General features: G+C 40.4%; 1 protein-coding gene across 1 annotated transcript; it reads right to left on the bottom strand.

The window, feature by feature from the left end:
* Positions 1-18,721: 18,721 nt before the first annotated feature.
* On the bottom strand, positions 18,722-20,882 carry tpbg (trophoblast glycoprotein). Its single transcript, XM_004077596.5, has one exon. The coding sequence runs from the start codon at positions 20,409-20,411 to the stop codon at positions 19,284-19,286; it is 1,128 nt and encodes a 375-aa protein (XP_004077644.1). The 5' UTR covers positions 20,412-20,882; the 3' UTR covers positions 18,722-19,283.
* Positions 20,883-24,174: the final 3,292 nt, after the last annotated feature.

The raw sequence follows: 24,174 nt of genomic DNA, 5'->3' as shown, positions 1-24,174 counted from the left end.
CAGATCCAGCCAAATTAAGGCCATTTAGTCACCATATTTTTGTTATATGGATGCCGCCATGCAGAAGCCATAAAACATCAGCGATTGGTCTGAGTCTGTCTGAGTCAACATTTCTATGGCAACCACTCTTGCCAATCAGGAGCAAGCTTGTTGGGAGGCCACTCCCCTACCACTTAAAAGTGGTCTCAGGAGAATCTGTCAATCAAACATTTAAGACGTTTGACGTAGGACCACCTGCTTTTATTGAGGCATTTGATTGGTCAGTTTATAACTGGAATAACTTGTACTACAGTAAAAATATTATAAAAAATAGGATTAGCAAGAACATGTTAAAAAGAAGGTTGCAAGAGCAAGAATGGTTATTTCTGCTAAATAAAAGCTGTTTATTTTGCTATAGAAGTCTATGGCGCTTTGACATTTTGAAGCCAGGAGGTACCTTCTGTTTAAAACACATGGGGGGAGGGGCCACTCAGTCCAGTTCTCATATACAGTAGACGCTCTGAACCACCCCTCAAAGTGTTTCACATTGAGAAGTGGCACCAGAGCTGTGACAGAGATGAGATGCTGTTTTCTATCGTGAGTGCTATCCGGCAGTATTTGCTGGGACCAAGACTTACAAGTCTGACATTTAGAAGAAACTTTTATTTAAAGTAACCTGTAGGTTACTCACAATTAAAGGCAATGTAGGCTTGAATGTCTGGGAACAGAACCGCCAACTTCTGTCCGCGATTGGCAGACGGTTGTTCAACACAGTGAAATAAAGATGCATTGTTTATTGAATTTTATAAAGCTGCTTAGAGTTTATCTAGTTAGACTGAATTTGATCACACAACATTCCTGTACCAAATCACAGAATGAATGTCTGTTCAGATGCTTTGGTTCAGATTTTTTTAACAACTCATGTTCAATTGTGTGCACTGCAAAAACTCATTCTTAAAAAAGTAAAAAGACTTTTTTACAGAAAAAAATTATTTTCTTCTGCTGTGCAAGAAAAATAATCTTATTAAGAAAGTCTTTCAGCATCTTAGTTTGCAAATACCTGTTAGTGTCTAGAATTTTTTCCTTAAAGTAAGATTTCTTGGTAAGACTGTTTTTCTTAACCCATTGGCAGATTTTTTCTTTTGCTTTTTTAAACCCAAAATTTCAAGTTTTTTCAGTTTCTTTTTACTTATTTTAAGGGGTCTGTTTTTCAGTGTGCACTTGATTTAGGTTAATACGTCAGATGTCTGCATGTTTACTCCAGAGAAAGGGAATGAACTATTGTTTCACACTGGCAGGCCATGCAAACAGCTGCAGGTCTTCCACAGGTTGCAAGCGTCCTCAGTCAGTTCATCTTTCATTGTAGGATAGGATGCAAAGTAGGAGGAGCAAATGTAATGAAACTTTAACGCCATTGGAAGAGAAGGCCCAAAAGCAGAGGAACATTTTGCTGGAATCTCTGTTTTCTGTGAGGCTTTGGCTCATCACAGTCGCGAAGATGAAACTTTCTAAGCACAGGCTGGAGGTCTTTATCAATACACTGAAACAGCTTAGATTGCAAGAGAGTGCACCCTTTCTTTCATCTACGCTTTTGCATCAAATCTCAAAATAGAGCAATTTTGAGTAAAGAAATGCAGCACAGATGTGTTTTTAAAGAACTACTTACGCTTTAACAGAAAATCTAGAAATTTCTAATCCACAGCGATAGGGAAAAGAAACAATGCAACTTTAACAATACTGGAGAAGAGGTAAGTGTAATCTCAATTCTCTCAATCCAAAGAGGGTGGAAGTCATTACTGCAACGTGTACCCTCAAGCGTGCTGAACTGACGCCTCCTTCTGCCCGCTCGTGAATGTCTAAAACCACAAGACCAGATGTCAGATCAAGTTTTTTTGTCTGTGTTTGTTGAAGGGATTTGCCAGAGAGCATGAAAAATCCTTTTCGAGCAATGGTTTTGAGCACCCCAGTGAATTCCAAGAATTTGGTTTTAACCCAGAAATTGAAAGAAGTGCCTGAATCTGTCGTGGAACATACGAGCATGTAAAGTGGTCGGAGTTTGCAAGAGATAATTGAGTTTTTATCCTCCTCATCTGAAACTGGCAGAGGGGTAACAGGAGAGAGGTTAATCGCTTGAAGTGTTGGCTTGTAGACGGTAATAGAGGTATAGTCCACTACTATCTGATATCTACAGATCGAGCTCATGTTACTCAGCACTTTAAGAATGCCGCGTGTCATCTGTCGAAGGGCTGTCTGGCCCCATCCAAAGCCTGCCTCATTGCTCTCCAGCTTGTTTGCCAGACTGCTTTGGAGGGTTGCCTCATTTTAAACTGAGAGCAGAAAAAGGCGACTCTGAAAGCAAAAAGAAACAAGACTGAAAACTAGACTATAGCTTGTGAAATATTAAAAGTAAACATTTCCAGTCTTCATAAAGTTCTTGTGTGGGCAATGGAGATGTGAATGCATGTGTGGAGCACTGCCAAAAGACAGAAATCTGGAAAATGACATTGGAATTCATCAGGTATCAACAAGGAAAAAGGTAAAACTGTTTAATATAAAATCAAAACCTGTTGATCCTAAAAATTGACTGAAATTATTTTTCAAATTTTATTTTCATAGTAATGGGATGTTTTGGAAGCGTCTTACATACTATAGAATGTTACTGAAGTGAGGAAAAAATGAAATGAAAAATAAGTACCAGGAAATGTTTTAAGATTACATTACCTTTTTGGAACAACAGGGGGCGACAAACTAGGTCTCAAATTGACACTTTGCAAACACATGGTAACTATGTTCACCTATCAAGAGCTATAACTGGTAAACACATATTTATACTGAATCTTTAATAGAATGAAAAATAGACTGTTTAAACACGAAGAGCGTTCTTAGATTTGTCATGTCTAGGTGTAATTATGATGTCTGATTTCAGTAGATAAAGGTGTCTCTGTAGCACATGAGTCAAACTCAAGGCTCTCTGTCATGAGGTGAGTTATGACGTAAGTAATTGAGTTTATTTTTATCCGACGTGGCTTGAAGTTGTGGCGTGGCTGGAGGTTAAAGTGTGGCGGAATGTTTCCAGGAAATTCCGTGAGGAAACTTCTGCTCTGGGAGACGGGAAATGCAGGTGACCACTCGTGGTTAGTTGTCATGTAGACGAGGCGTAAAGCGAGATTAGGCAAGAAGCAAAAACACATGAGTGGAGAATAAACATAGTGACCAGACTAAGCACCATTAGGGTCAATGATCTGGCGATGAATGCTGGCATTGGATCTCCTTAAGAAGGTCTGGAGGATGATGAGGTGAATGGCCACAACTGGTTCGAGTCAGGAACAGAGCAGAGAGGGGAGGGGGAGGAGAGCTGCCAGAGGCACCATGACGCTCGCGGGCCAAATGTGACCCGCCATGTCATTTTATGCAGGAGCATAAAAGTTTTAATTTCTCACAATAAAATTAAATAATGGTGTTTAATTATTCATATCTAGGGGGAATCTGATATGAAATATCGGATTGGTCAACTATACATTAGGACTTAAACACTGTCCACATAACCTAACCTGACAGAATCAAATGTATAAGAATTTATGCTAGAGTAACAACCAAACATATGTTTTCTATGCAACTGATATTGTCACTTTAAAAAGTTATAATAAATAAAAAAATGAGTTACTTAACATTAAGGAGTAGGTACATTTATTTTTCATTACATTTGGTTACATGTATAAGTTATATCTGGCCCTTTGAGGACAGACACTATGCTGATGTGGCCCTCAGTGAAAATGAGTTTGACACCCCTGGTCTATAGGATTCAGGAAAATCTACTCCTTGTTTACTGATCCAACAGGTCCCCACTAAAAAGCACTTAAATTTAAGATGGAAACAATAAAAATAGAATTAAATAATAAAACGGGAATAAAAAAATATATATGTAAATGGATCCAGGGTGCAAAGGCACTGTTATGTTGAAAATGACTTATTGTTCTTTACACAGACAGCCCACGTTCAGTTAAATTAAACTTTATTCAACGATTTTAATTCTCTTTTACTTTCTCGCTTTAACTTATCAGTACGTTTTTTTTATGTAATCAACAGCCGAATTTCAGTCAGTGTGTTTCCAGTCAAATACAACTTTTAAAATGTTTTTACATTTAAAGCAGAACAGATAGGGAACAGTAAAAATAATATATATATATCATATGATATGATATCATATCATCGTGAGAGACAGGTGAAGCAGGTCAAATTTGACCTGAACCTGAACCTCAATGTGACTAAACAAAAATCAGAAACCTGACAAGACAAACGAGTAAAGAGTCAGAGGAGGAAAACTCTTAAATCACCGAGGGGTAACTGACCAACAGAAAGCAAAGTCAAAGAAACAAAAACCAAAAAACAAACCCACAACCAGAAGACAAATACATGGCCTCGGTGACTTTTTCAACCATTTTTGAATCATAATGTGTTTTTGGGTCATGCGTCCTTCACTTCTGAGTCAAGGAAAACTTCCTCGATCAGATCTTCAGCATAGTCTAAAAAAGAAACCCTACAATTAATTTAAGAAATCCAGAACAAATGGAACCTTTATTGCTTTTTAAAAAATGCATAACAGAAGTTCCGATTGGTAATAATAAGCTACATTAATAATTCAGTCTTCCTTTTAGTTTGCTGTTGCCTGAGGAGCTGAGCCTCCACTTTAGCACCAAACACATTCATAGCTTTCTCTTTCAGTGAAGTCCTTTTTATTATATTTTCTCAAGGCTTTCTGGCCGTGCCAATTTGAAGAAATAGTACTACATGTTTATAGATGGATATTTTTGCATCACATGACCTTGTGGAAGCAGTGTTGGATGAGGTGTGTGTGGAGGAGGGGGTGTCCTCCCTGTCTCCACTCTTGATGTGGTGCCATTCTTTTGCTGAGGTCATTACTCACAGTGACACCTTCCGCTGATCTACATCTACAGCGTTTCAAACTGCTGCCTGCTTCTTGTGGCCTAGAGAAGAACAACGACCGGGACTCCCAAGCTCTGCTGCAGGCATCATGGAGGATGTGCGTTCCTCGCCAGATCCACCAGGCTACTGATTTGCAAAACTTGCAATTTGTAGAAATGAAATTTCAAAATAACAGCAAAATGCAAAAACAATTGGTGAAATAGGCCGAGTCGAGCTCCACAGTATCACTTTTTCTCTTAAAGTTACCTTTAGTTCTTCTGCCAGCAATGTTAGAAAGAAACCACACTCACGGACACTGACCAATGACTTTTCAGGCAAACCTGGGGCTACTGCATTTCTCTGCTCTTCTCTAAATCAGATTTTCCTTACTCTCTGGAGAAACCACTTAGCTTTAACCAGATAAAAATACAGTACACTCGTGAACACTCGGCATTCTCAAATCTCACACAACCAAGCTGAATGAAGATCATTTTTCTTGATCTAATCTTCCTTATGTCATGATTTGAATTTGTTGTCTTGTTTTTGGTCCTTGTTCTGTCTTGTTTCTGTTTCCTGTTTTATTTTGAAAGTCTCCTGTCTTGTCTGGTTTCTTGAGTTTTACTTCCTTTGGTCCCCATCAGCCCTGATCGTGTCCACCTGTGTCTTGTCTGCCCTGTCTGTATTTAAGTCTTGTCTCTGCCTTCCTCCTGTGTTGGTCCATTACCCCTGTTATGGTGTTCATGCCTTGTTCCTTGTCCCTCGCCATGCCACAGTAAGTTTTAGTTTGGTTTTGTCATCCTGCTCTGCAGCGCTTTTGTTTGTTCTTTTTGTGCATTAAAACCCACTAGCCCTGATCTTCATACCTCCGCCTCTGCGTCTGGGTCCAACCGGCTCTCGAGCCACCCCTCACCATGACACCTTAATTTAGACTATTCTGGCTTTTTTATGTTTTCTCTCCTTACTTGCTTGTGGGAAGTTTATGGTTGGTGTGTTCACACAATTAACATAAAAGCACCTTTTTGTGACATGATCAATTTTGTTTGATTTTATTTAACTCTAAAAGGCAGGTTTTATCTCGGCTTTTTCTTTTTTTTTTTTACTAGTTTTCCCTGCTGTCTAGCATTACCAGCATGAGCAGAGAGGTCAGGTGACTGCAGGAACTCAGGATCTGATTGTGAATGGTAAAGTGCGCTGCAGTGGGGCAACATTTTTCCATGAACTCTCTCCTTCAGGGCTCAGATCAGGTTTCAAAAAAAGGAATCCAGACTCAGAGTGTTGCTCAATGGACTCATTTGAATGTTAGTTTTCTATTTGGGGGCATACCGGTAATTTTGAACCTGTTACTGCAGGCGAGCATCATGTGACAATAAAAAAAAATTACTGACGCTTTTTCCAAATGGTTATAATGTTTTTTCTTGGCAGATTTTCTTTCTGATTTTTTTTTCCAATAAAAAATGTGAAGATAACAAATAACCCGACGCACTGTGTCTCCTGCCCTTGTCTTAAAGGCACAGCATGAAGCGGGCTGCAAGACTGAACTGAGGCTCAGTCCATGATGGACATAACAGACCAACATGTTGAGTGGTGCTGCTCAGCTTTAACCACACCAACAAATTGTTTCAAACTAGAGGTGCAACAAATCTTTATAAAAACTTCTTCGAAATGCATTTAGATGTTTTTAGTCACACCTTTTTTCCCTTTTGCAATAATTTCCAAAAGCATCAACGCCCCTCTACATTTCCCTCGCTGCTGCCCCTGAAGCTCCTGTGGCAGATGCTGCACCAGCGGAGGCCGCACTGTTGTCACCTAAGATCCATCTTCGTTTAGAAACTCGTTCATTAGGCGCTGTGTAGCTCAACGGGAGGCCGGCCTGCGCAACACGCCTGTGCGACCTCATGAATCCACATTATAGATGAGCAAGGAGGCAGGTTGCCCCAACACTGCTTGAAGCAGTAATAGCAAATACTTGACAAAGAGGGAAACAAACACAAGTTTATGAAGTCAGTGGAAATGCAATTTTGCTGAAAAATGTCACTCCTTTTATTAATTTGATTTGTTTTAAAACTTTTCATTTATTTAAATGGTTGAAAAAATGATTTTCATTATTTATTTAAAAAGTGTCTAAATCTACCTGCCTCTTGGTAATAGAGAAAAAAAATCAGTCAACAGCTGTAAATCAGCCTCTGATCCTAAATCTATTTTTATGATTCCATGGGTTGTCGTAACCCTTGTGCTATCGTAGGCCCTTTATCATTGGGAGTTGGGTCATCTAGACCCACTAGACAGTGCTCTGAACCTTTTTTCTTCAATGATTTGTGATCTTCACTGGTGTCCATGGATTACATGAAATCTTTCCTCCTTTATCCACCTTTGTCATGGTAGGGAGAACACGTCAATGTAAGGGTGGGGTCATCTAAGATAGCACAAGGGTTAAAGGAGTGTTTGAAATTTTGTCCTGCTGCAGAACCCAAGTCATCTTGGATTTGATTTCAAGTGCATGGACAATTTGTCTTTTGACTATTTACAATACAAGTGTCATGATCTGCTTGGCGGGACAGACCAGACGCTGGAACCCAGAGAGAAACACAGGAGAGTTAACTGGCGAATAAAGGATTTTAATTTCCTGGACAGGGATCCGAGGGTGAGTATATTGAGAAGTGTCCGATGGCGAGATGATACTGGCGTGGTGACCGAGAGTAATGGCTTGGAGTTCTGGCGTGGCTTGAGGATCTTGACTTGGCTAAAGGCGTGGCGTGGCTGGAGGCTTGGATAGAAGGTGAGGATCAGACTGCTCTTGAGGAGGAAAGACCCAGGTGGACGCTCGTGGTTATTTGTCCTGTAGACAAGGCATAGAAGCGAGGTTAACATGGAACTTAAGTTCCTGCTCATGGACTCAAACAAATGACCGGGCTAAGCACCATAAGGGCAAACGAACTGGCGATGAATACTGGGACAGGATCTCCTTAAGAAGGCAGGTAGATGATGAGCTGAGTGTCCACAGCTGGGTCTAATCAAGAAGGTAGAGCAGAGAGGGGAGGGGGAGGCACCATGACAATAAGTCTGGTAAATTGGTAAATGGCGTATACTTATATAGCGCTTTTCTACCTACAAGGCCCAGACTGTAAAGGACTTTACAGTCACAGACCCATTCACCCAGTCACACACACATTCACACACTGATGGCGGCTCCGCTGCCGAACACTGGCGCCAACCTCCCACCAGAGGCAAGGTGGGGTTCAGTGTCTTGCCCAAGGACGCATCGCCTTATGGGCGTGCAAGGCGGGAATCGAACCTGCAATGTTACGATAATGGGTCGACCGCCCTACTGCTGCACTACGGCCGCCCCGTTATTGTTATTTATATGTGTGATCTGAATTTTGATGAAATACATAAAAGTTACCTTTGATATTAGTAATAATCAAAGAAAATAAACATGTTTTTTTCAATAGTTTAATATTTATTACCCCCAAAATCAAGACAATGATACATATAACCCCAAATAACAAAAATTGATCATGTCATTACATGCTACATGCAGTTCTGCCTGGTCACTTAGGGGTTCAATCATCCAGTCTCTGCTTCAGTTGGTCCCATACGTGCTCAATGGGGTTCAGGTCAGACCAAACCAAGCGAGGCACTTGTACTTCCCTGAAGTGGGATACGTCTTTGTATGAATGTATAATTGCTGATTACATGGTTTTGTGCATTATTTTTGACTGCTTGAAATAAAAAAATTCAAATCAAATCAATTCAGACAATTCTGGTACCATGTGGTGGAGGATTATCATCATCCATGAACAGAAAGTTGGCGGGGTGCTGGTGGAATTGGATGATGATGATGGTTCTATGATGTCTCTGAGGTAAGAACGTGTAGTGACTGGACTATCAACAAGAACCAATTGGGTTTTGCGCTGACTGGTGATGCCTGTCCAGACTGTTGCACCTCTTCCATCAAAGCGAACCCTAGGGACCATGTTGACCTCGATGTACACTCAGCTTGTCTTCTCCATCAACGCTGACAACCATTATTTCTGTGTGAGGTGACCCGACACTCATCAGTGAACAGGATGGTAGACCATTGCTGCATTGTTCAGGTCACATGTTCTTGTGTCCACTGCAAATTCAAAGCAGTGTCTTGGTGTCAGTGGAGTCACCTGCAAGTGTCATCCAGCATTCAAGTCAAAGATCAACCATTCACAAAGTCAGTTGTGAAGGGTTTGTCTGGATACCCTAGTGCCCATCACATCTGGGGGCAGAGCTATTTAGTATGGGTGTAACAACACAACTGCTGTACCGAACCGTTTCGGTACAGCAGTTTTGGTTCGGTCCACTTCTGCATTGTTTCGGCAAGTTTTTTCTTTTTTTCCCCGCATATGCATTGTAACGACCCAGCTTCTTTGCCGCGTTGACTGTCCTTGCCCCATACTTCACAAACAAACAGTCTCAGAGAGTAGACTGACAAGCTGATTGCTCACTCTCCTGTCTGTCATTTCAACCCATTTATTATGAACACACACGAACAGCGAAACAACATGAGCCTCACTTTTCAAAGCTCTCTCTGTGATGGTGAAGAATTCAACAAACAAGATTTCACACTTCCCATGAGTCTTAGTGGCTATAGGCGGGGCTAGCCCCCAGGTCGCCACTGTATTACAGTTTTTCTCCATTGGTTTGGCTCATTCCTTGAAACAGAAATTACATTGTCAAAACAACATGGACAAACCTCCAAACCATTTAACTGTTCACAACAGAATGGAATTTCTCATTAGTTTGATCAAATTGCAAATCTCTTAGTACATGTCTCAATGTCTCAGTACATCTTTCAATTGATTAAGTACAGGTAGCCTACATTTAGCACAATTTCCAAGTGAATAGATCTTGTTGATCTAAACTGATTGTTGATTCTCAATGGTTGTTCACTCCAAAATGAGTCAGCATCATTTCATTGTGTAAGTCATCACATGCACAATAATTTGTTCAATTGTCAAAATTAGTCAAGAACAAAATACCATGAATATGATACATGAATCCCTTGGAACATTTGAATTACTAATTACAGCAATTGACAGTCAGGTAAAACTAGAACTTGACCAACGAAGTCATAGTGCTCCTACCACCTTACTCTCCTTTCCTCAATCCTATTGAGGAGTTTTTAAAGTGTTTCTCTCTGTTTTTCTCCACTTGGAGGTGAAGAGTGTATGAGCATCTGGCTCAAGATCAGAGGTCCCTGCTCCATGCAATGGATGCTGCGTGTGAGGATATTACAGGAGATCAGTGTAGGGGATGGTTGCGACATGCACGCCGTTTCTTCCCTCGTTGCATCGCAAGGGAGATTATATGCTGTGATGTGGACGAAAATCTGTGGCCAGACATATAGCAGCGTGAGGATGGCCAGCAGGGTGACGATGATGGGAGAGGGAGAGTGAGGACAGCGACCAGTGAAGAACTGTTAGTTGTGAAACTCAAGATTATTTACAGCACTGGAGGCTGAATAACGTTTTCATTGTTTTTTGTTTGTGTTTATATTATAAAGTATATTATGCTGTATACATTTTGATGTATGAAAGTTAATTTATGTGTGTGAATGATAATGGTCAGAATTTCCTTTGCAGTGTGAGTGCAATGTATGCTGTTAAACCTAAGAGGCAAGTCTTACCCTAAAATCCTTTTTTCAGTTTTATACAAAATTGTATTCTGTTAGCTATACAGTACAGATACCATTGTCAATAAAGGACTGAGCTAAGACTGAAAGGTGGACATGAGGGATATTTCAATGGTCCTCTGCTATAGTGACAAAACATCTAATCATTTTGACTTGCAGTGCTTACACAACACCAAAGAGACAAAGTATTTTGGAGGCACTGACTGTTTAAATGAGATGGAAATTTAGTTTGACACATGAGTGAATTAATCTGGGTGAGATATGAGCTTTTGCAGGTGAACCATGCTGTTGTACATTATTTTGGCAAAAGCACCAAGAGTGTTGAGAACGTCCGGTCTGATCAAGAAATGAGCCAAATCAATTGAGAAGGATCTTTGCCATTTTGGTGGCACTGACTCTTTGCATGGGAAAGGAATTTAGTTTTGAAGCATGAGTGAACAGTTTTGGGAGATATATTAGATTTTGCAAGTTAGCTATTGTTATTAAGCAGATCACCTACATAGGTCAATTTTACTTAATGTTATGTAAAACCAATAAATGCATTTTGTAAGTAATTTTTTTCTGCCTTAGTTTTTGTACCGAAAATAGATAGATAGATAGATAGATAGATAGATAGATAGATAGATAGATAGATAGATAGATAGATAGATAGATAGATAGATAGATAGATAGATAGATAGATAGAAATTCTTTATTCATCTCCCAAGGGAAACATTCAGGTGTCCGGCAGCAAAAAACACACAGACACACACAATAAAATAATAGTTCATAAAACAGCAGTTCATATCAGGCAGATTTGTTAAACAGCAGTACCGAACCGAATTGTACCAAACCGAGCCCTATGAAATTCTGAATCGAACCAAATTGAGATTTTTGCGAATGGTTGTACCCCTACTGTTTAGATGATGGTCATGGTCTATCTCTGGTAGGGCAACAATCCTGGGTCTGTCACAAACTGTCAGTAGTTTTTTGGTTGAGCCCTGATGAGTAAGACACACTGAGTGAGACACACACAACATATTAAGACCATTATGTAGGAAAATACAAATCGAGGTGCATCTCCAACTCCAACACAATTACTCCCTATCCTAAAAAACTGTGAAGTGAAACACTTTGTATACGATATCCACTGATTTTTTTCACAACATCCCTAACGTATTGTGAGTAGTATAATCTTTTAAAACATGTAATTCATGGTTCCATCCGTTTTAGCCTTAATCTGCGAAGCAGCCCCACACCACCACAACACTACCACCATGCTTGACTATTAGTGTTCTTTAACTGATTAACTTTGGCAAATTAGATTTATACATTACAGGACATGCACTTTCTAAATAAGCAGTTAACCCTATGTCTCCGTAGACCTCAGATGATCTTTTTGATAATCAGATGTTTTTGTTGGTTTAGTCAAAAGTATTTGTGTTCATTTTTATTTTGCTAAGCAGGATCTTTTTGTTTGAAGTCATAATTGCTGAATCATGAACACAGATCCTAACTTGACAGGTGCTGTTCAAGGCCGCAGACTAGCGGGCCACAGTAAATGTAATTATGGGACTCTGGCGATCTGATAACCTGCCTGTCTGTCTCTCAGCACACCCGCATATTAACTGTGGCTCAGTGAACGTGGCTGGAAGCAAAGAAAAGTGTTTCTGTTGATCTTTAATATGGGGGGGGGGGGGGGGGGCATTTTTATCATCAGGCTTTGTATACTCCAGCTGTAGATATGTCTTAGTGGTGTTTCAGAGAAAATACTTTATAAAGAAAACAAATGTTAATTTATGAATGTTTATGTTATAAAATCTTTTTGCTACCAAAAGTGTTTTTTTAAAGCTATGAAGTTGAACCAATGAGGGAGTGACTCAGGTTTGCAGGGTGCCATGACAGACCTTAACGTTTCTCTCAGCTTCCCATCATGCAGCATGTTCTTTTTCTTGGATTAGGTTGCAGAGATTTCAAAAGATGCACATTTCACAAACAAATGTGACTGTTTCCATCTTCGACCAGCACAACTTAAAAAAAAACACTCCTCTGTATTTTTTATGCATGTGGTATTTTAGGCAAAGTGTGTGGAGTTATTTATTGGGGAGACCCTCAGGACATTGTGTCAGCTCCCGCAAAAAAACAAAAAAACATCATAGTTTCAATCCTTGAAGAAATCCTGTCAAGCTGTTGGAACTTTAAACTGAGAAAACAGTCCAAAGTTGAGGTGAGTGTGAGTGCTGTCCACCCCAGCAGGGGAAATGACAGGCAGTGCAGATATTTCTACACTGCCAACCTTTTACCTGTGTTAAAACCCTTCAGTTAAACTTTCAGGATGACAAGGAATGAGACTACTTCTACTTCTACTTCTTCTCTGAGTGGCACACCCGTCATCTGAAAGGCAGCTGAACAGCTAATGTGGAGGGGGTGGGGGGGTCTCCAGCGGGCAGTAAATCCAGATTACATGACAGATTGTAACATAATTGGCTGCCGATTTGCTCAGAGAGATGAGCTGGGAGTTTCTTGCTGGATCTCAGATGAGGCTTCAGCAGTTGGAGTTTGCCAAATGAGGAGCAGATCTTCAGACACTGAATCCTGATGCTTAGTCAAATTTGCAACGGTGAATTTGAAAGCAAAGACTCTAATAAGAGGGACTGGTTTGTGTGGTGACACTTCATAAAAACTGGCGGCTGACGTTCCTCAGGTCAGACGATCTGTGAAAGAGCACAAGCACATTTGCTGTCATGGCCCATTGTTTTCATAGCACTTTGCCTGCCCCTTTTTTTGGGTCAGTAAATTTACTTTGAGGTGAGAAATGTTTATTTTTTATTCATTACATTTACTTGCCCTTTTTAAGGAAAATGTGAAATATCCAATCTTTCTAAAAACAAAAGCAAACCACTTTTTAAGTTTAAACTTGTGGGTTTTTCTTTAATTCTGTACGTGTTTATGGTAAATAAAAAAGCTTCCTAAAAGGCTTTATTTCGTCTGAGTTGTTAGAAACGATAAAAGATAAGAAAGTTGAAAGCTAAAAACAATGAAAAACAAAGTATTTTCTTCTGTTCCTATCGTGAAAATATTTTTGTTTTTAGGACCAACTCCAATGAAAATTGTGTTTTTTACATCTTCTTGTGACCTTTTTCTGATACTACTGTACATATATAGAGAATTGTTGAAAATTGTTATGAATCAGGAGCTGTTAGAAAAAGAGTTTATTGGTGATGTAGATATGTGGGCGGGTCACCACCTCCCTCCTCCATTCCATTCTGAAACATTCAGAAACTATGCCTGGAAAAAGACAAAGGTTTTGGGATTTTGGGCAAAAACAGCATAATAATAATCAAAATACCACTGAGAACACTTTTAAAATAGTTCATTGGAGTGGGTCTTCAATGCAATTCTATTATATATCAATAAATAATAAACCAAGTGTGGTATCCAGACAAATCATTATTTTTATTCCTTTGATAATACTTCAGAGGGTTTTTGCTTTCCCATAAGAAAAACTCAGGAGTTTCTGAAATTTTTAAAATTGGATGTTTTGCAAACACACAAAAATCTACAAAAGCTCAAATTTCGTGTATTTGCCTTATTTAACTATTCATTTATCTAGTATGCCATTTTATTCTATTGGCAGAATTTAGTTTTTTTCCAATCAAACATTTGCTGTGATGAAGATATCTTCCAGGAACAAGTAATTTAATTGAAGAGAGTTAGAATGTGTCACATGCACCAGCTCATAGGCCCTGTGACTGGAAGGTTGTGAGTTTGGGTTCCAATCCGGGCCGAGTCACACCAAAGACTCTAAAAATGGGACCAATGCCTCCCTGCTTGACACAGCATTAAGGGGTTGCCGAGTGTCAAGCAAATGGTTCCTGAGCGCGGCTGTGTCTGCAGCTCACTGCTCCCCCAGGGGAGGGGTCAAATGCTGAGAACAAATTTCAGACACCTAGGGGGGGTGACAGATTATTATGGAGTCCTATACTGTTCATAATTAAATAAATAAATATTTAATTCAATAAATAAATATGACGTCATGCAAATACACAATCAACCCATAAATCTCTCATAAATATATGAAGATATCATGAAATTGTGAAAAACTTGCACACAGACTTTAAATTAGCCATTATATTATTCAATATATATTTCATTTTGCTTTAAAAACATGTTCATTATTTTAAAACAGCATTTTAAAAATATTCATTTTAATCATGTGGAATATTATTATAATTGTACGTCAGAACCTCGGATTTCAAAATCAATATTTTCCAAAGTAGCTTTGTTTTTATTTAATGTTGCTGTTTTTCACAATGGCTGATTTATTTCATGAAGAGCTTTTTCAGGAGAATGGGTCTGTCTGTCAATCAAACTAGACAAGGCGGAGACACTTTTGTGATTGGCTATTCCTTTACCCAGACATGAGCAGCAGCACCCTAACTCCCCTGACTATATCGATCGAAGATGCTTCAGCAAACGTGATGGCGCAATGCACACCCCTCAACACTAGGGGGAGTATGCACCTCAACACATCCACAGTGTTACAAAAAATTGGGCAGTTTTGGTTCTAAATTTGCGGATAAAAGTGGCTTTGGGCGAGTGTGCATAATTCAGGTGATTTTGTGGTCTGTTTGGCAATTTTCATCTTCTCATGAACGTATAGTAGTGGTCTAAGTTAGGCTGAGTGGTTGTTGGAGTTCCACTAAGCTTCTATGAACTGGAGTTTCCATGAACGCACCATGCCGCGTGTGGGAGGGGCAACAAGCTAGTGTTTTTAGCCTTATAGCCACATGGAGCGGTTGCCTGTGCTTATCTCAGTAACAATGCATGGAAGCACAATGAACATGGAGAGTGTTAAGATGTCAGAAACGTCATCGCAGGAAAGGTTCAACATTTTTCTTGAGAGGGAAAAATAAAACCAGAGGACCTGATTATAATCGTTGAAAATAGAAAAATATCATAAGGTTCAGGAGGCCCGAGCAGGCTTGTCCCGCTTTGCACAGCTGCCTGGTGTCACTCTGCCGATCCTCCTGCGAGCCGACATATGTCACGATGTGAGCTGTGAGTGAATGGCGTAAGAATGAGGAGTGTGAAAGATGTTGACGACCGGAGCTCCTTTGTGGTTTGGTCCACACAAACCCTCAAACTACAAAAACAGAGTTGTGGATGTTTGCGTCTTCTGCAGCAGACAGATAGTTTGTCTCTATTTGATCCTCTAATGTCAGGAAAGCCTCGCGGATATCGCTGAAACATGTAATCTCTCTGACTGGCACACCGCTGAGCGGGTATCGAGGAATATGAGTCGATTTCCATGGATCAGCCAATGAGCGTTTAGATCCCGCCCACTTTCACTGATTGACAGACAGACCCATTCTCCCGAAAAAGCTCTTCATGAAATAAATCAGCCATTGTGAAAAACAGCAACATGAAATAAAACAAAGCTACTTTGGAAAATATTAATTTTGAAATATGAGCTTCTGAAAAAAGACAGAATTATAGTAAAATTCAACATGATTAAAAATGAATATTTTAAAATGCTGTTTTAAAATAATGAACATGTTTTTAAAGCAAAATGAAATATATTGAATAATACAATGGCTAATTTAAAATCAGTGTGCTGGTTTTTCACAATTTCATGATCTTTTTATATATTTGTGAGAGATGTATTGGTTGATTGTGTATTTGCATGGGGTCATATTTATTTATTGAATTAAATATTTATTTATTTAATTATGAACAGTATAGGACTCCATAGATTATGGGACTTCTGATTTTCGATGTAATACAATATTACCCCAAATTCCAGTTAAAATAAACTCCATTAAAAAAAGTTTTTAAAAATGGAAAATGAGTTAAAATACTCTAAAAAAAAAGTCAGAATACTTAAACAAAAAAGGTAAAATTGCTTTAACCGATTATTTTAAAAAAATTATTATTGAATCTCATTGAAGCTCAATTGTCATTTTTATACGTTTGTCTTCATTTAATCTCAGATAATTTTGTAATTTTATTTATTTCATTTTTATTTCCACAGATTTTTTTGTGCCGTTGCATTAATGCCCGACACACCAAACCAGCAAATGAAGATCAAAACGAACCAAGTGTGTGGCTTGCTGTATTCATCCCTGATGAGCGTCAGCGAACTCCCAGTCCTAATCCCAGAGCTCCCAGTATCTGTCTCCAGCTAAAACAAACATCAATCCTGCTGGTGCCTGGACTTCGGCAGCACCAGGTGACGGTCCTGACAGACATTTGAGAAACTGGCTGCCTTCTTCTAAAATCCATGAGGGCCTATTTAGACATCTACACTGTTTTAAGGCTCTTCCTATCAGACAGAGGGTGTGCTGGATGAGCCAGCCAAGGTGTCAGAAGAACAGTGAGTTCTCCCTGTGCTCATTTATTTTATTCTTATTTCTCTTCAGCCGTTTATTCCCTCACCTTTTTTCCTCCCAACTGTAATTATACCTGCTCTGCGAAGCATGGCTTGAGGCGTGGCGGCGCAAAATCACTTGTTAATACGAATGTGAGGAGAGTGGGAGGTGAGGGCCTCCTCACCGACAGTCTCTGTGGAAACATTAGGTTATGAGCAGTCTGCACCTGGATGTTTCTTCTGGGAAAAAGAGGCAAGGAGGCCTCGCTCTGGGGAATTATGTGAGCGTGAAGTGAGACCATCCATCCTCAGTACACAACCACAATTACAAATTCATAGCTAAGAGGGCAAAGTTAACCGCCTTTAAATGAGGCCTCAAGTACTCCACACGGATGCAAATGGAAAAGGAGAATCTCCTTTGTATCTCCAAGACCTGCACAGCTGTTAAGCCAAATGCAGATGAAGATTGGCATCACATCCTCACCTCAGGTGGTTTCTTTCAGATTAGAATTAGCAAATGTGTGAGAGCCGACTGTTTTCTGCAGCACACATGAGGTCACTTTGAGAAGATTTAAGAGAAAGAAGATGATTGTCTCTGCCCACTTTTCAAAAGGCCAACAAAGTTCACAGAGCTTGCAACAAACATCATTAATTTGAACAGCTAGACAGCAGTAAGCATTTCTTCAAAGGAATACCACACATTAATTATTAATCCCTACTACACCGGACAGCATGAAAGAACAGCTGCTGACAGTTGGTTATAATAGGGGACACTTTTTCCTCACTGATGCTGGCTCCCTGTAAACAGTCTTATATATAAGCAAGTTGCTTCAGCTCATTTCCATAGTACCTCTGCTTGACCCACAAGAATCTCTGGCTCACTTTGCCTTCAACTTTGCGGGACTGGAGCGTATTTGGGAAGCGTGTGGTCTGGTGAGTGTGAAACAAGCAGAGCTGCAGTAAACCTGCAGGAGTATAGGAATGTTTTCATTCCAAAACCATTAGAAAGCAAATTGGAGGGGAGATAAAAGCTGTCAACTCGTATCACCTTCCTACAGGAGCTCATCGAATTCCTCACAGAACAGCACGTCTTCTGCTCAAGTGGAGAATTGAAATTTGTTGCTGTTGACCACAGCGTGAAGGGTTTTTGCACTGCAAAAGTGGAATTTTAAGAAAACAAGAGAGACTCATTTTGCTGTGATGAAGATATTTCATGAGTTTAGTTTAAGAGAACATTTCTAAGTGACTCGAGTTTCTAGGATCTTTTTTTTGACCCCACTGGCAGATTTCTTATTTCAAGAAAATCTGTTGATGATGAGTTAAGACTTTTTGACTTTTTTCGAAGGGGTCTGTCCCTGCAATGTCTGTGTTTTCTCCAACTTCCTCCCACAGTCAAAAAAAAAGCTTTACAGGTATTTCAGAGGTAAATGCGTCTGCGTGTGAGGCACTGGCAAACTTTAGCCTGCCTTAGCCCTAAAATAGCTGGGATAGGCTCCGGCAACCCTGCCCAGGACTAAGGACTAACTAAGCAGGAATCCAAGATAGAGGGATCTCACTAGGGCAGTTTGCTGTAGGGCGGCTTGTCAGTGCAATGCACACTGCACCTCAGCTGTTCCCGTGGAGATACAAGTGCCTACAACGTAGCAGACGGGCACACATTTCACTTATCTTCTTTATTGACCGTCGGGGTTTGTCGGCTGCTCTGTGTTGATGGTGGAATAAATGTGTCACTGGGGTCCAACATTTTGCTGCTGATTCCTTTTCTCTAGGTCTGCTGCTCAAAGGGCCTTCAGTCCAGACACATCCCGTTATTAATCCAGAGGCATTTTATTTAACCCAATATTTTCACATGAAAAACATTGAAAATAAAAATAAAAAAGGTCACATTCATCTATTAACCAAGAAAACTATGCAAGGTGCACTAAGATAAATCCAAAGAAGGCTAAAGCAGGTAACATATTCATATATTAAAACTCAAGCAGTGTAACGTCTCTGCAGCAGAGGCTTAATGACATGGATGCAGAACATTTCCAGCAAGTATGCTTTCACTTATAAGTCAATGCACTCCTTAAGGAAAAGTAAAAATAGAACATGTCACTCCGCGCAGCTCTCCAGGAAGACCCTTTGCCAAGACTCACTGTCCATGCAAAGTAACAGGGAAACAGCTGGCAGTCGCAGCTGTCAGGTACTTGTGCGGGACATGCGGCCAGAGGGAAGTCAGAAGCGATAATAGATGCAAAAATCGACTTGGTATTATCAGGGGGGGATGGAGGGGTGGGGGTTGAGGGCGTAAGGGAGGAAGACTTTCATGCAAAATCTCAGTCATTTGTCATCTCACGGCAGGGATCCAGACTCGGAGCCGTCCTCCCCTCACACGTCCGAGTTGATGCTCAGGTTGGCCAAACGGGGATCAGAGTTGATCTCGTACCTGTAATGATATCCCTCCATGTGGTCCCTGCAGGCATCGCGGATGTTGTACATCCACCTCTTGATGCCCTTTCTGTTCAGGTAGAGCACCAGCAGGAATATGACGCCGATCAGCGCCAGCACCAGTCCCAGGAAAACGTAGGACGTCTCCAGCACTCGCTCCATGTCACTGGAACAATTCAGCTGTGACAGCTCCACCTGCAGCAGAGGCTCACGCCTAAGAGGCTCAGGCTCCGCACACGTGAGCTCCTGCCTGTCCATCACCTGTGTGGCGTTCTTCAGCCACATCAGCATTTCGTCTATGATGCAGTTGCAGCGCCAGGGATTCCCGGACAGCCGAAGGCGAAGGTCAGGCTTGGCGGAGAGCTCACCCAGGGTGCTGCTGTGCAGAGTTCTCAGGCTGTTGTTCCTCAGGTCAAGGTCACGAAGCAGGGGCAACTTCAGCGTCACATTCTGGATGCTGATGAGAGAGCTGTTCTGCAGGCTGAGGGAGGTCAGGTTGGAGAGGCTGCTGAAGATGCCGTCCGGAAGAATCACCAGGTCATTATTTGACAAGTCCAAGGTGGTCAGATGTAGCAGGTTTGCACTGTGGAGGAAATCCAAGACAACATCGGCAAAAGAATGATTGTTGAAAGATCTGCTTAGGTTTAAAAACTCCAGGTTATTGTCTGGAGGGAGAGCACTTTCGTCAAAAGTCTGGAAATTGTTGTTGCTTAAGTCCAGCCTGGAAAGCTTTGGCAAGTTGTCAAATCCCATTGCTTCCACATGCTCAATGTTGTTCCCGCTGAGATACAGATCTGTGAGGAGTTCCAGGCGAGTCGGGAAAGAAGCTCTGTTAATATTTGAAATGTTGTTTCCTGTGAAGAAGAGGATTTTGGTTTTGGCCGGGATGGAGTTTGGAACTGCGTGCAGGCCTTGGTTTTGGCATTTCACAGTCTGTGAGGAGCACACACACTTGTCCGGACAGCAGTGGCAGGCCAGCACGAAGGCAAGGACGAAAACTAAAACCAGCCCAGACTTCTGTAGTCTCCGTCGGATGTCTCCGTGGACAAAAACGCACGCGCTGCTCATTTTGGGGTTTGGAAATCTGTGCGCGCTAACCGTGCGTAAATATTCTGTTTCACCGAATCACCGCTTCCGCGCAGAACAAAGTTTTTCTTTTTCTTTTTTTAACAGTGTCCCACCTCTATCCTTTCAAGAAACTGCCCCCAGTTGGAACTCCATACAACTACCCCTACACCATTCTTGAGCAAAGGCGAGTCTACATTTCCATCCCGTGAACTTCTGTTATCCTCCAGGTGTTTGTCTCCTCTCGGATTTTAAACAAGCGGAAGGATTTCTTTCTCAGCTCCGCTGCGAAAAGAAGCTGTTGAGGCGCAAAAAGAAGAAGAAAAAGTCTGCGTTTAGTTCGCTCTGCCGCTGCACTCCAGACAGACAAAGCGCTTACGCACTTCCAGCCTGCCGCCCCTCTGATCGCTGGGAGAAAAGAGGGAGAGACCAAAGCACGCAGGGCAGAGCGCCACTACCAAAGAGGGGCTCGTACCATTTCTTTAGCCGTGGGGGTGAAATCAAAAACTCTAAAGTTTACTTTAGGCCTTTACTTCTGTATGATTTTTAGTCGTACTAATAAATACAAATCATTATTTACTACAATATTTTTCCTGTTGGTCAAAAAGTTAAACTTAATGCTACATAATTTAAACCATTGAATGTTGGAAAGTTGGGTTAGGACCAAATCACAGATTGTATGGAATAACAAAAGTGCCACAATAAAATCCTTTGCTAAATCGAAACTGCTAATGTTGTTTTCTCTGAGTATCACAAATTGTTTTTTTTTTCAACTGTGTTGCTTTTACCACTTCTTTAGTTTAACTGCATGTGTGGAAAATGCACAACTTCTGCTCCAAAAAAAGAGCAATCCCTAATGTTAAAGTCCCTGAAGCACAACTGTAGGCAGTTTCTGTCAGCCATTGGAAAAATAAAACCAAGAACCAAAGAGCTCATTTTTTAATGAAGAAAATGTGAAAATACAATGCTCTCTGAATTTTCACAGGAGCCACGTTCTAAAAATAAGGTAAGTATCATCTGTGAAGTAGGATTACAGATGTTTTGAGGCTGCAAAACCCCTCACTGCACACTTTATACACTTTTCGTAGACCCACTTTCAAACCTTTCAAGTTCAAACCTTTGCAGAAAAGCAAGTCCAGAAAACAAAGAACATATCCTGTGTAGGACACAAAGCACAGATGAGATTGATTGGCAAAGTCGGATTGGCTAGCGGCTAGCCAATAAGGACCCAAGACACATTGTGCTGTTAAAAAAAAAAAAACAAGAAATCTGTGAAACAGTGACGCCATGAAAGATGAACTGTGATATAGAGAGGAAGTATTCTATAACTAAAAGGTTAAAAAATAAAAGTGTTTAAAGCCTAAAAATAGTACATATGTATATTACTACCATTCTAATAAGAATATCATATATTCAAAAAATCTACACAACGTATCAGTGATTTATAATTTATATTAAAAGGTAAAAAGAACTTAAATCACCTGTTCCATTCACTTTCAGGACTGCAGGTGTATAAAACCACACAGGCTGTTTCTACAAACATTTCTGAAATCAGGGTCTCTCAGGAGCTCAGGGAAGCCCAAGCTGTGGTTGGATGTCACCAAGACTGTTCTAGATATGTAGAGCATAGAAGCACATAGCAGCATCTGCGTGTTTGGTTTCTACTCTAGGAACTGATAACAGCCCGGATCCAGATGAGCGGAAAGGTTTGGCTGCTACATTCTGGGTCAGGAGGTCAATTGTGTATTTTGGTGCCAAACCATTCAAAGCTTTATAAATCAGAAACAGAACTTTAGACTTTATCCTCTAGCACAGAGGTTCTTAATTTTTCCAGTACAAAGGGATTCAAGGCCCATTCAAATATTAACATGTTGATTTAAATTGATCGTGTTGGATTTTTATTTAATAATTAAATCAAGTATTTTTATGGTTTATCAAAGTAAAACCTTACGGGGGGGAAATTTTATACAATGTGATCATCTCAAAGACATTTATTTTCACACGGAACAGGTAAACCAGGGTCCTTAACACAAATTAGATCCAAAAATATTTATAAGGCATTTTGATTTAAAAAAATGTGGTAGTAAAACAATCATTCTTAAGATAAAGGTTTCAAATTGAATAAACTGTAAATTAAGTGTCATGGTGCCTCTGTCAGCTCTCTTCCCCCTCCCCTCTCTGCTTGGTTCCTGAGCTGTGTCTACTCACCTCATCACCAACCAGACCTTCATAAGGAGATCCAGAACCAGCATTCATCGCCAGTTCGTTGCCCCTGATGGTGCATAACCTGGCCTCATGGCTAGTTCAGTCCAAGTGTTCATGGTCACGGCTAACCTTGTTATTGCGTCGCCTTCAGGACATTCTGACTATGAGTGGACACCTGAGTCACCAGATCACCTGAGCCACAGAGCCTCTCGGAACCTCAAGAGCCTCCAGCCTCGTCACGAGCCATATCTACCTAAAGCTACTTCACCTGCTTCGCTTCGGCCTCCAGCCACATCAAGATCTCAAACAATAACATTAAAACTTTACTTGCCTACTTACTCGCCTTGTGTTTTCCTTCGGGTACCAGCGCCTGGGTCTTCCTCGCCTAGCTTGCCGTGACATTACATTCCATTTCAGTTTGTTTCTTAAATGTTTTATTTCCTGTCAACAAGCCTGGTCTGCTACTTTTTGGGTCCTCCACCACCAGCTCTTGACTTTGTCGACTGTAGCAAATACACAACATAATTAGGGTAAAAAATTATGTTACTGTGAATTTTCCTGACACAACGTCTTTAACTTTTTTGCCACACCTCTACTGTCGTCAGTGTATAAATAGCCGGGATTCCCATCAGAAAACTGAAGAAGCAAGGACAAAAAGCAACACATCTTCTAGATTAGTCTTTTAACGTCCAGTTGCCTTGGAGAACAGAATCATGTGAACGAGTAAAGCTGGATGACTGAGAAGCTACACAGATATCCCAATTCATTTTTTTCAAGGGAACAGTCCCGTCTCTGAAGGGATTCCTGAGGGGAAACCACTATTTCTAAGCCATCAAACCACATCTAAAACATCTCTGTAAAAATCTCAGACAGTGCTGACGACATAAGAAAAACCAAAAATGAAAAAACTTTTTTAGAAAAATTAGATCATAGATCTTAATTTCTACAATTCTTACACCTAAATAAGTAAAAGTGCATAAACTTGTAGAGCCTGTTAGCAAACATTGTCTGAACCATCTTCATTAAAAACAAAGTTAAACAAAAACAAGGGTCCACACTTGTAAGAACACTTGAAAGAATTTTCTTTATCTATTAAGTTTCCTTTCAAGTTTGTAGTGAAGACTGTTTTTACTTTTCTTCTGGACGGAGATCATTTCAGCAGTGACCTTACTGTTCTGCTGTGCTGTGCTGGATTATGCAATAAAATACCACCAGAAGAGAAGCTGTGGATGCGTTCACGCTTGAAAGGGCAGGCTAAACAATATGTCATATTCCAGAGCCCTTCATGTGGATTCAAGTGTAACCCAACCTTTACCCTCATCTCACTCCCTCATCCTGATGACTTGGGTCAGCAGAGGGACAACAGTGTAATTCATTTGATCACTTCTCCATCATGACCACATTTAGAAACGTTTTTCTGGTCTCATTTGAGATTATTAGCGTGATACCAGCATAATTAAATATGCAAATGTTTAACAGTCAACCCTTACTCAAGCTTATTAGACATTCAGAAAATAAGCAATTTGTGTGAAAATTGTGTTTAATTTTTAATAGAAAAACA

The sequence above is a fragment of the Oryzias latipes genome, chromosome 16 (assembly GCF_053564925.1).
Source record: "Oryzias latipes strain Hd-rR chromosome 16, Olatipes_Hd-rR_3.1".
NCBI classification, from domain to species: domain Eukaryota; kingdom Metazoa; phylum Chordata; class Actinopteri; order Beloniformes; family Adrianichthyidae; genus Oryzias; species Oryzias latipes.
The sequence above is the reverse complement of the archived record's forward strand: the minus strand, read 5'-3'. Positions and strand labels throughout refer to the sequence as shown.